The 12,794-nt window shown below is 39.8% G+C and overlaps 1 protein-coding gene across 4 annotated transcripts in view; it reads right to left on the bottom strand.

Annotated features, from left to right (window-relative positions):
- Positions 1-30: 30 nt before the first annotated feature.
- The window catches only part of LOC119828885 (nuclear factor of activated T-cells 5), a 78,384-nt gene continuing 65,620 nt past the window's right edge, over positions 31-12,794 (bottom strand). For all 4 annotated transcript variants that reach the window (XM_038351182.1, XM_038351209.1, XM_038351201.1 and 1 more), the window contains 10 exons: positions 12,232-12,564; positions 11,861-11,960; positions 10,699-10,881; positions 8,814-8,997; positions 8,309-8,493; positions 7,218-7,422; positions 4,700-4,857; positions 4,178-4,291; positions 2,847-4,068; positions 31-2,339 (listed from right to left, as the gene is read on the bottom strand). In XM_038351182.1, the coding sequence (XP_038207110.1) occupies positions 2,335-2,339; positions 2,847-4,068; positions 4,178-4,291; positions 4,700-4,857; positions 7,218-7,422; positions 8,309-8,493; positions 8,814-8,997; positions 10,699-10,881; positions 11,861-11,960; positions 12,232-12,564 (2,689 nt within the window). In that variant the 3' untranslated portion in view covers positions 31-2,334. The remainder of the gene's footprint in view (positions 2,340-2,846; positions 4,069-4,177; positions 4,292-4,699; positions 4,858-7,217; positions 7,423-8,308; positions 8,494-8,813; positions 8,998-10,698; positions 10,882-11,860; positions 11,961-12,231; positions 12,565-12,794) is intronic.

The raw sequence follows: 12,794 nt of genomic DNA, 5'->3' as shown, positions 1-12,794 counted from the left end.
CGATAAAATGAGTAAAATAAAACAAAAATAAACTTTTCATAACATTTATTCAATTACATCAAACAAATAACATACATGATCGTAACTTCGGCAAGTTGCATTGATTTAGACCGACTAGAGATCGAAGCGACGCAGAGCGTGGCTTGCCCGTGTTGAGATTTACAACAGGCGTTGCTTTTGTGTCACGAACTCCACCACTGTAGGATTTATATCTATATCCTAATGCATATATTTGTTATGAACTTTTCAAAAATTTCTTTCTAAATATAAAATTTCGTCCAAACCAGCTCAGTATGTGACACAAAACCACCGCCAACTTTACAATAACTGCACTGTAAACTTATACAAGTAAAATTACCAACAAAGTACTCGATTCGTTGTTAAATGCGTTGTTTTGTGCCTTTTCAACGAAATATGGAAGACTGATCTATCCTAATACAATATGTGATGTCAGTTTTAATCGACTTGACGTAACCATTTCATACTACATTTATCTGATAAATTACATCTATAGCAAACAAAAATTGATTTGTAAATACGAATCGTTTAATATTAACAGTAAAAAATTGTTCATATATAACATAATTAATATCTCCCGTGCGACGAACCACTTGACGTGCGTATATAAAAAACATAATAGTTTAACAATCCGTATTTCCTATAAATAGAAATAACTATATTTTAATAAGCTATAAGATCCAAAAGTTTATATTCTATATAACTTTGGCAATAAGTGTATATTTCATTTGTATATTTATTATATATTGTTTGATATGGTCCCCATGACAGAGAATAAAGACGACACCGTCAAACTGATTTAACGTACTTAATATTTTAAATTTTTTGGCAATATATCGTGTTAATTCGGAATGTTAGGTCAAACATGACAATTATTATGATTAGTACGTTAAGCAGTTGAAACTTGTCGCATTACATATTTTGAAAGGCACGTCACCTTCTATATAGCCCTTTGCTTGGCGTTGTTTTATGTTCATAACATTTCATTTAATACCAAAACACTGATAAAACACTATACATTATTCGATTCAACGCTTAATACAATTTTGTTTCGTTTGAATGTGGAAATGTTTATTTTTTTTAATCTAAAGAAATGAACAAAGCAAAAGATAAGTAGGTAAACATATAGAATTGTGTGAATGTACGAGAATGAACGTTTGATCGAATAATGTCAAATTGACAATTTGAAAGTAGCAGCTGTTATGTCGGCCAAAACAATTACGTCTAATAACACCAAATAATTCGCGTATATTACTAACACGTACCTATCTTAGTTCTAGATAACATACAATGGCACATTTAATATGTAGCATTCGACTTTAGCTATAAAAATGAACATCGTTATATAATTATATATTACCGTTTGCTCTATTTACTTAAAGGCCTTAACATCACCTCTTATTGCGATATAAGTCCTAATCTCGCGCGGTCCATCGCGAAGTAAGGGGCGATAATAAGATCTCAGTACTGTTTCTTAAAAAATAAACTCATGCTCAATTACTTCACTTATATCTACGCGTCTACATTCTGTGTGCATCTTTGAATGGATTTTTATTAATTTTGTATATTAAAGCCGATTTATAAAAATACCTCGAGTTTATAATACCAATTGTGCGTGGTAAACATCATAAAAAATATTGAAATGTATAAAATAGTTTCGTGTATATTTGTTATAAAAAATTACACTATTCGTTAGTTTATACTGGCGGTGTTATTCGTTACAATTTGCCGAAACTAAATACGGCCAATTATAAATTAATGTAACAATGGTTGTTTATATGACGAGTATCGGAATGATTATCAACAGACTGTAAACCACGCGTCAGCATTCAACACATCAACATATAACATAAATACAAAGCTATCCATTATTTACATAAAATTCGAAATATTTCAACTTTACCAAAATACACATCTCATAGTCAACACAATTATACATACATAATTTTCTAATAGCAACGACGATGCAGCAACACCGATAAAGAACGAATGAAATCTCCATGTTGTTCGTTCGGTCACTTGGATAGTACCAATTGTGAAATTGACATTCTTGTTTGTCACGATTTCTCATAACTCGATTAGCCCTGTAATACTGACTCACTTGAAATAATTGACACGCAAACGCACCAATTCATATATACTTTTAAAAATATGAGAATCATTTTGTTTCACACGCACTGAGAGATTATAGTCGGAGTCGTACGTAAGTGACGTTTATTAAAAATTCACATAAAAACTGCTTTGAGCCCTCACACGTCACTATGTTACGCGAACGCAAGCCGACACAGGCCGTAGTCACGAGCTAAGGAGCCGCCTTCACACTGCAACAGACGGCGCATGTTACTTTACAGCTAATTCGTACTAAAACGTAGAAGTTAGTCTAGTATGTAAGTTGCAGTTGTTACAAGAATATTTAATACATTAAAATCTATCTTAATTGGTATATTACTACTTATTATTCCAACACCTTAGAAAAAACACAAAAAACATTTAGACTTAAAATGTTATAACAATAAGTACTCTTGAAACAACAGCGGTCACAACCATCTGAGGTGGTCGTCGTAACGAAAAGTTAAGAATAAATAAAACTACATAAATACCTTAGTGGCGTTAGTTATTTCCATTTTAATCGAAATGTGACTTAATACTTATGTTAGTAAATTATGAATGGTAAGCTTTTGAAAATGATCATTAGTCTTTTCGGATAGATGACCGGTATCCACCGCTGTCTAACATAATACTGGGACTAGTTTTGGCAATAACTTTATCATAATTCGAGCTAGCAGCACTGGATTAGGAGTAGTAGACGTCCATGTTGTAGTACTCACCTTGGTCGAAGGTCGAAGGGTTGATGTACGAGAGTAGATCCTGGTCACTCATGTCGGTAAGTCCCTGCACGGGCGCCGTCATCTCCTGACTGACAGCCTGACTGACCGCCTGGCTGACGGCCTGACTGACGGCCTGAGTGACGGCCTGGCTGACGGCCTGCGACATGGCCTCCAGCGGCGTCTCCGCGTTGGGCTCTGCGGGAGGCTGCGCGTCGGTCGTCTGCATCCCTCCGGGCCCTCCGACGTTCTCGTTACTGAATATATTGGCCGTGCTGATCGCGGACTTGACGAGCGCGTTCATAGTAGAATCAGAGGTCAATATTTCTGCGGCTGCATTTAATATCATTGACTTTACGGCCGCGGGTGGAGTTTTGACAGACGTCGGAATATCTGGTATCATCATCAGGTCTTCCTGCGTCGGACCGGAGGAGACAACTAGAGGGTTGTGCATCCTTTGGTTGTTTTCGCAAAGCAGGCTGGGGGACACTTGAGGGTTGAGGATTACGTCGGGTGGGATTGTAGAGGGTGGCATGGGGGGAAGGAGCTCAGCGGCGGAGTTGCGCTGAACCACGGCCGCGTTTGGACTGAGGAGGACATCTGACGCGTGGGACGCCGTGGACGGAGACGTGGCGGAGCCAGACAGGTGGTCCTCCACTCGCGAGTTAACGAGCTCGTCAAGTTTGGCAGCGTCTGAGGGCAAGATGGCGGCTGTCGCTTTCATCGCATCTTCCACTAGTGCCGTCATCTGCGCGCTTTGCTGAGCTAGTCTCTGTTCGATCTGCGACGCTTCCATTTTTGTCATCGCTCCAAATGGATTGTACGTTCCTTCTCCATTCTGCTGGACTTGGTTGTACACCATGAGCCTCTGCTCCGTCGTCGATTGCAAGACGGTATTTTGCATGGCCGAGTCGGTCATCATCATTTCTGAATTGAGCACCTTCATGTCGGTCTCCAAGGGATCCATTTGAGTCTTAGTGGAGATGAGTTGCCGCATGGGATCCATGGGCGCCATCGGCATGATGGGTGGGTCTACGTATATCTGGCCGCCATTGTCCGAGTTGAAGATCGCCGCGGTGACGGATTCCACCATCTTATCGGTTTGCACCTGGTTCTGAATCGCTTGGAGGGTCTGTGTGAAAAACGCTTTAGGAGATTGCGGTTCGCTCTGCGAAGATGTGGAGGGGGATAGCTTTATGGAGTCGAAGCCGCTGACGAAGCTGACCTGCGGAAAGGTAACTATTGATTAATATTAAGGCGTTTGGAATAAAATTTCACAGTGATAAATGAAGCGATCCTAAAAGTGCGCGAAGCTAGAGTGGCATGGCACAGACCTGGTGCTGCGTGTTCTCGGACTTGAGGCGCAAGTCCATGCCGGCGAGGTTGTCGGGCGGCAGCTCGTCGCGCTCGTCGCCCTCCGCGGAGTGCTGGCTCGACTCGTCCGCGACCTGCGCCCAACCAACAACCGACCCTTACTCGTCGCGGTACAACTCAACAACGAAACGATCATATCCGATGACTTTCCGACTACTTTGGAACTGTAAATCTTTAAACTTCGTTAGACTTGATGAGTTCAATGAAAGAGAGACGGAGAGAAGAAAACAATGGCAGCCCGGGCGATCCATCACGAAAGCACGTGAATCGCCGTGTGTAGCGTGGTGTCGAATATATGACTGTTATATATGACGACAAAATATAGGTCGTGAATGGAGTGGTGTATAAATAGTCTCGATTCACGCGCTTTCGTGGCCACGAAGGCATCAAGTTGAGCGAATGTTGAATCAAATTTCAGTCAGAACGCAGGGGTCAAAGAATGAGGGGGGTGTGAATGAATAAAAATAAGACATACGACTCACCTCGCTCTTGAGGCCGAGCGGCGAGTGCGGGTCGGGCAGGATGACGGAGGGGCGGCGCGCGGGCGGGGCGGGGGGCGGCATGAGCGCGCCGAGCCCCCCCGCGCCCGCCGCGCCCGCCACGCCCCACCACGCCACGGGTCGCGCCTCGCGCTCCTCACCTGATACACGTAAAGGTTACAATGCGACTCTTCCACGGCTCGTATCGCGTGCCTTTCCGTTCGACAACATCCATCGCAGTCATTTTATACTAATTTGGTTTGTTCTATTGAAATGTTTCTGACGTCGTTTTTAATCACGCGGACGAATTTAATATAGAACGGCGGATTTTTCTTAATCGGCGACCAAATGTTATTGAAAGTATCACATAATTTAAGCTTAGCGCAATTCGGGTGGGTTACACGGAAATTGAAAATTGTAGGAAAATTAAAATGCAGCTGTTCATTTGAAGAATTTAAAACGAACATTTTAATATTAGTACATTTTCCAGTTAATTAGGGACCATTTAAACACTATTTGGTACCTGGTAATTTACAATCGTCCTCTGCTATCGATAGATCTCTTGTAAATCTCTTGAAATAATCCTGACTTAAAATTAAACATCAAATATATTATGAAGTACTTTTAAAATGACTGTAATGGATCCGGAGCGTTCATAATTGCAAGGCACGAACTAAATCTAAATTCGGGGGTGTATGGGGGCTGAACTGTCAATGTGTGCGTGTCTTTTGTTTAGTTTATTATTTATGTAGGAGTTATAAGGTGCAGTAGAGGTTTGGTAAGTAATTTATGTAAGTGTCAAGTGACATTGTAAAAACTACCTCATTTGTTCAACATTTAAAGAAAAAAAAAGGAATACTCTCAAATTATAATATTAGACTCCCTTTGAAATGCTTTACACAGTTCAATTGGCATCTGACACATACACATCCATCGATTCCATTGCGATGTGTCGTATCGATTTCTGTTATCCCCACATTTAATTAAAGTTGCAATAATTTTTTTAAATATATAGCAATCAATTAATGTTCGAAAGATGGCGCCACTGATGGTCACCATTGACTTATTTTTTTTTTAATCTCTTAAAGTATGTACAGTGAGGTATTATAATGTGGGTGTCGCTGTCGAGTGAGACAGTGAGTGTCTATTGATAGTGTGCGTTTGTGTGTTCGTGTGTCAGTACCATAGAGACGCGGGCAGGCGCGAGCTGGCTGCCGGCGAGCGCGCTACCTAGACAGACCTAGCTTGAACAGAGCAGAAAGAAACAGTACGCATATACGCATCAGTCATTTCTTTCAATACTATATTTACTAGGTAAAAAGATTAACTTATATAAACATTCACATGCACATGGATGACACAAGCAAACGACGGTTCAAAGCAATCGGTTATACACGCTTGTTGCGCACATTACACACATAAGCAACGATTTGCTTCATTTATTCTTAATTTGAAACCGTTAAAATGTTTTTTTTTTATTATAGCAATGATTGCTTATGCGTATTTAAAATTTAAATAGCCTTCTCATACAATAACTTAGTGATTTCACATACATAAACAGTGTATATGCACCATTTTAATCTAATTAGTACATAATGGCTCATCCATAGTTATTTCAAAAACATTAGTTTCGGTATAAGAATGCTTAGTTATGAAGCTCCACTGATATCGAAATAAGCATTCCGAGTTCAAAATAATGGTTAACAATTGTATGAAAACTCGGCCCAGTAATTTCTGGCACATTCGATGTGAACGAATGAACGGTGAACGATTTGATATTTCCAACCAAGCGTGGCATTATGCAGTTAGTGTAATTACATAATATTCTTACAAATGTAATTATACAGCAATTTTTAACATTTATTTTTACATTGAAGCGACATAAGGTTAGTTCTCATGCAACATGTTACAAGTGGTACAACGATTATAATGTTTCATTTGCATATGTATAATGACGCTCGCGCACTTTGCTGCATCATTTCAATATCATGACATTCGTAAATATCATGTCAATGAGTAGCGTTAGACGTGTTTGACAGATTTCTGATTGTTTTATTCGAAGTGAGATATTCATTTTAAGTGGCCATTTTGATAAACTGACTTACGTATTGGTTCTGTTTATTTTTCTTTTTTCTAGTATTACTGACTGTTTTGCGTTTTTTTTTTTTGCACAAGTTCGATGTGTTTTCACGTTTATCAATAAAAGTTACATTTTAATATACAAATTGAAAAGGTTACAATTTAAATTTAGAGCAACTGCTGAAGTTTGTGATTTTGACAAGTTACCCATCAGTGTATTTATGACATATGGATATTTACTTTTAAATTAAAAAAAAATATTTCCATTACTACATATTATCGTAAAGGCTCAATAATCCACAAAAAATGAAAATCCCCGCGCGCCCAATCGAAACGTCAAACCGCACGGGCGAAGGCCCACAACCATACAGCCGAACGTCACTGTCAGATGTGAAAGTGCGCGAGCGGGGGAGGGCGGCGCGCGAGCGGCGCTGTCGCGTACCTGTGGGGTGCGCGGGGTGTGCGGGGTGCGCGGGGTGCGCGTGGTGGCGCGTGCAGTGCAGCGGGCCGGTGTCGAGCGCGGGCGGGGTGTAGAGGAACGCGTGCGGCTCGGACGCCTTGCCGCCGGAGCGGACGAACACTTGCACGCCGACGGACTCCGCGATGTCCGTGCGCGCGAACGCCGGCACGCAGCACACTAGGTGCGTCTGCAATTGACGTAATTAGTATGAAACACTTGTATTCTTCAAAACGATATAATAAATGCATATTAGTAACCTTACTGATATTATAAATGGCGAATGTGTGTTGATTTTGACTGTGAAAGGTAACGTTTTATCTATGTGTCTGGAGGTAGTTAGAAGGATAGAGGGATATAGACTATTTGATGCCGCTGTGAATCATATCATTCCCACTTAGAAAAGCAAATAGAAAAGAAGGTACTGGGAAGGAATTTATCAAAGTTAAAGTGCTTTATTAAAATGAGATATTAAAAAGGGAAGATTACACTTTAATTTTGTTTACTGCTGTTAACTACTTTTTTTCTAGCAAATTATTATTAAACAAAGATGAAAATAATATCACAGTGCCTTAAGTATGTGAATCCATACACATATTAAAAACATATATTTTCCTGATATGAATTGTACTATATTGCCACATAAAAAAAATAACAAATTTATAACATTAATCACTTGATCAATTAAACTGGTTTTTTGAATACATATTAATAATTGGTTATAGTGTAATTACTGAGAATCAGTAGGCTTACCCATTTATTTCGTGATACATTTGTAATTATAATTTGTGAAATAATCAATATTTTGCCACCCTAAGCGAATATGAAATCTAATTGCATTTAAAAATCCTTTACTTTGGAATACGGCTTCCTATTGAAATTAAGAAAGTACTAGACTAGTTATATCTAAATTAATAATCATTTAAATCACTAGGTTATTGGCGGTTTTATCAGCTTTTGGTCCACTAGTGATAATTAACCTCCAAGTAGCCGTATTAGGTTGATAGTTGACACATGTACAAACACATAAAAAACTAATATAAAGCTAAAAATAACAGCGGAAATCTAAAGCATACCTGTTGCAAGAACTCCTTATCCGGCACCACCTCCTCTTCCCAAGTCCTGCCCTCATGATGGCCACGGAACACCACCCGAGTCTCCTTAAGGAAGTTCTTTCCCAGCAGGTACAGCTCGAGACCGCCGGTGGCTGGACAAGAGACGAGAGACTTTCGGCAGACCTCTGGTACTCCGGGCGGTTGGGCTGTGGACAAACGAGTAGGATGTTGTCACCTACATGCTCGGGCTAACGTTATTGGCTTACGTAATGGCGTGTGGTTTGTGTATTTAATCATTTTGGACCAATTGCAAGGAACTAAAAATGCTCAGCAAATTGCGTCCGACCTACAGATTGTAACATTTAGATCGTTCGGCATAGAGAAGTTTGAAAATATAGTAGATCAATTCTTATGTACGTGTTAAGGAGCAAATTTTTAACAATTTTAGACAATGATGTCTAAAACGGGAAAACTGTTGCATTTGTGTGACCACAATGTGTGTGCGTGTGTGTGCTAAGATACTTACTGCATATGATCTGCGTGGAGCAGACTTGCAGCGTCTCGGCTCGGCCGGCGGCGTCCACGATCTCGGTGCGGAACACCATGCGGCAGCGCGTGGACTTCTTCTTGCCGCGCGCCGCGTGCGCGCCCGCCGCGCCGCTCGCGCCCAGCGCCTCGCCGAACCGGTGCTCCACGTCCACGTTGCGCTCCTGGTTATATACGTCATTGTTGTAGTTGGCATGTGGTTGACTTGTGGAGGAAGGAAGGAGGAATTCCTCCAATCGAAATAGGGAGGATCCTCGACCAGTCTACACGACTGGCCGAGGCTGACCGGCAAGAAGTAGTACATAATATATATGCTTTGTAGCGAAAACATTTCACGTGCGCGATTCAGAAACATGTCGCTGCAGAGTTATTTGATGAACTGTAGAATTTACATGGTAACAAAGTCTTTTAATATATTCTGAGTATCTCGCTTTCCAGTCGCGTATGCTAAATGTCAGAGAGGATAAACAGCCGGAGCCTAGGGGGACTGAGGGAGGAACTTGCGGACTATACGAGCTTTGTGACAAAAAAGTTTATTTTATATGCAGTATTACGGTCCATGCTCCAGTGTTATTATTTATATCCTTGTTAATAATTTAAAGTTAAAAAAGAATTTCTTAGTACCGCGCTGATCTCAAGAACTGCGGGACAAAAAAATTAAGTATAAATAGATGGACCGTTAATATTTAGAGGTAAAACAACGTTGGTAACAGAACAATTATTCAGAAATTAATAGCAAAAGATATCCGAGATAAAGAGAATCATGTAATTTGCCACAAAAATCGGAGCATCTCCTCCCCGAGTCCTGGAACTTTCTCAGAATCGACGAGGAAAACGAAGCGAATCAGATCATTTGTTACTATTGTGTTAAGATTATTGCTCCAGTAACGGGCGCGTCGACCCCTCGCGATAAGCCGCGGAATGGGCACAAAGGGCACCCGCCGGTACTAAAATAACATCCGATAGATAACCACGTGCATGCTTTGTTTTGAGAAGCTTCCTAATTGCCGATACTGTTGGCACAAATGCGATGGCCTTTGCCCAGTTAATGACTGAACAAATTTACAGCGAAGAATTTGGAAATGGACTTAAGAAGAGCTTTGGGTGTAAAGCTGACAATATCTCGTCTATCATAGGCATAAGAGTCAAGAAAAATATTTATATCGTAGCTAATATCGTATAGTAGAAGTCAGGATTTATGCGGTAAATATTGGAAGTATTGATTAAGCTTTAATTAACTGAAGCAGAAATTTTTCTTTTGATATTTTCATGGCCTTCATCGAAATTTGAACATAGTCTGAAGCTGTAATAACGCCCTATTACACATTATTAGTGAGAAATTCCTATAAAACATTTTCAAAGACACAATTCCTTGAAAATCTTTTATCGTATGAAAAATCTGAACGTAATTCTACGAAAATTTAATAATGATCCCAAAATTGTATCTATTTTCCCTTTCATCTCGTTTTTCATCTTCGGTCAAGGCCGCTACTCTTATTTTTTGAAAGGAATTTCGTGGAATTCGTCTCTCTTGGATACAATATTTACTAACAATTTTTACTTTTATTTGATAAGCAAAGGCATATATTTTTTTGTTTACAAGAGCCATTATAATAGTGATTTAAAAAAAAGAAGTTTATTTCAAACAATACCTCGTCCTTATCTATCTTCTATTCAGACTATTATACACTAATGTATAATAATGTAGTAAAAATATATTAAAGCTATGAGATATAATGATCGATAGGTGTTAAATATTCCTTGTCAAACAAGCAATTGGGCAGAGAAACCATATCGGACGCAGGACAACGCCTATTGGCTGAATTAATCCAATCAAACACCAATTTCATATTGAAACTTCATACCTTCAAGATCCCCACGCAGTCGCAAGTGACCTGCCAGTTCTTGGCCGGCTCCAGGTCTATCTCGATGACGACGGTGCCATCTTCCTTCCGCTCCTTGCAGGGGGTCGAGTTCTTGCCGGACACCCGACACGCTTGGTAGAACATGTGAGGTGCCACCCGCCCTGTGTCCGTCCCTATGAACACCTGTAGGGAAATATACAATTGTATTACATAATACAGACATAGATGCGTGACCTAACCTCTTTCTCAATCACGACTATAAGAAACGGAGGTTCTTCATAAACCTATCAGGATACGTGACGAAGTAAACGGTGTGGATTTCCATAGTTTAAAAAACAATGCTAGTAATGCCTGATAAAAATTTTATAAATTAGAATTCGATTGTTAAGGATCATGACTGGCTAAGTGGGGATTATTTTTTTTTTCTATTTCTTATATCTTTAAAGAACAAAGTTTTCAAATATATATAGCCACTAAAACTATTCATTTTACTTTTAATTTTGGTTATTTATTCAAATGTGAAATCAATAAATGAGAAATTTTGAAAGAGATTCTTATTCAAAATTTTTAAATTTCTTTAACTTTTCAACATTGAATACTAAACGAAATGAATACTCAACAAATGTAGATTATTCAGATATAAGAGTAAATGCTGTAAATGTTGTGTTCCTGGCAAATATTTTTAAGGCAAACACCGTCTTATCGTCTTGTGACTTCTAAATTTTAAATCGCTACTCAGTGTCCTTAACAACACATATCGAAATTTTAACATGTAGGTACATTATTTGAAAATAAATTTATTCATTGCGCAAGAAGAGAAGTTTTGAGATAGATGTTATATTAAAGGGGCCAGTTAAGCATTGTTGATAAGGTCACTGAGTGTCTATTTAACACTTTTTGAAGTTTATATCATATATTATCAGGCCACTGACGGATAAACTAATTTATCCAGGGCGTGATTATGGCTCTAAGCTAAGTTTTATAAAGCTTACCACACACGAGTAATAATTTGCCCAGAAGTGATTTGTAGGGAACGCTTTAATAACTCCTCCATTGGCAGACTTCCGTAATTCTTACGTGTTTGTTAGTTTGGCCAGTGACTAGTGCGTGCCCAGATTTCTTATACAGTTTTGTTTTAAAATATACGCAAAATGATATTTACCTGTAAAACTGCTGGCTTATCATAGCCGACTAGCTTCACTATCGGAAATCCATTCCCTGAATTGTCCTTCACTGCTCCTCTGCTACCCTCCGTCTGATATCTGGAAAGGAAGGAGTATTGCTTTATATCTATTTCAAAATGATATATGGTAGTATAATTATTAAATGACATATTTTTTTATTTGTGGTTATTACGTAGTAATGGATTCAATATTCGACATTAAAATTTTATTTTACATGTACTAGACAGATGAATGGCGTTCAAAGATAATTCTTATCTTCTCGCAAAAATATACGTATGGATTACCATTATCAAGGTTAAATTAAATGACAGAGTATCTCGTGTTTCACGTTGAACATGCAATATCTCACCTCGCTCTGTGCTGCGACTCCGGCTGGCACAGTATCTGCAGCTCCACAGTGCCGTCCTTGGACTTGCTGGACAGCGGCGCGGCGAGGCCGGGCGGGCCGGTCTGCGTCATGGAGGCCAGCGCTCTCCGCCTTGCGAGCGCCTGCGCCAGCTTGCCCCCGTACTTGCCCCCAAGCTTGCCCCCCAGCTTGCCGCCCAGCTTCCCATCCGCCACGTACTTGCTAGCCAGCTTGCCAGTGCTACCGAGCTTCCCGCACGACCGGTACGCCGGCTCTTGGAACCTATTGTTGGAGTCGGTTATTATTGGACTAGATATGCTGCATCCCGCTCGTATCCTGAAAACAAATTTAACGTTATACGAAGGGCATGATAGTCGAGTAATATCTCAATTACGTGCGTGTGAAGTGTGAGCGTTTGGTTGCTTTTATCAGTCGACATCTCGCCGTTCCGTAGGTTCCGTTGCTAGCCGAACAATTTACGTAATAAAAGTTCAGAGTTCGGATCGGTGTCATTCAATTTTAGATAGGCAGATAGCTGTGGTTTTGTTTTATTTTATATTATATCG

Source organism: Zerene cesonia, chromosome 1 (genome assembly GCF_012273895.1).
Source record: "Zerene cesonia ecotype Mississippi chromosome 1, Zerene_cesonia_1.1, whole genome shotgun sequence".
Classification (NCBI taxonomy): domain Eukaryota; kingdom Metazoa; phylum Arthropoda; class Insecta; order Lepidoptera; family Pieridae; genus Zerene; species Zerene cesonia.
Note: the sequence above shows the minus strand (reverse complement) of the source record. Positions and strands in the feature narration are given on the sequence as shown.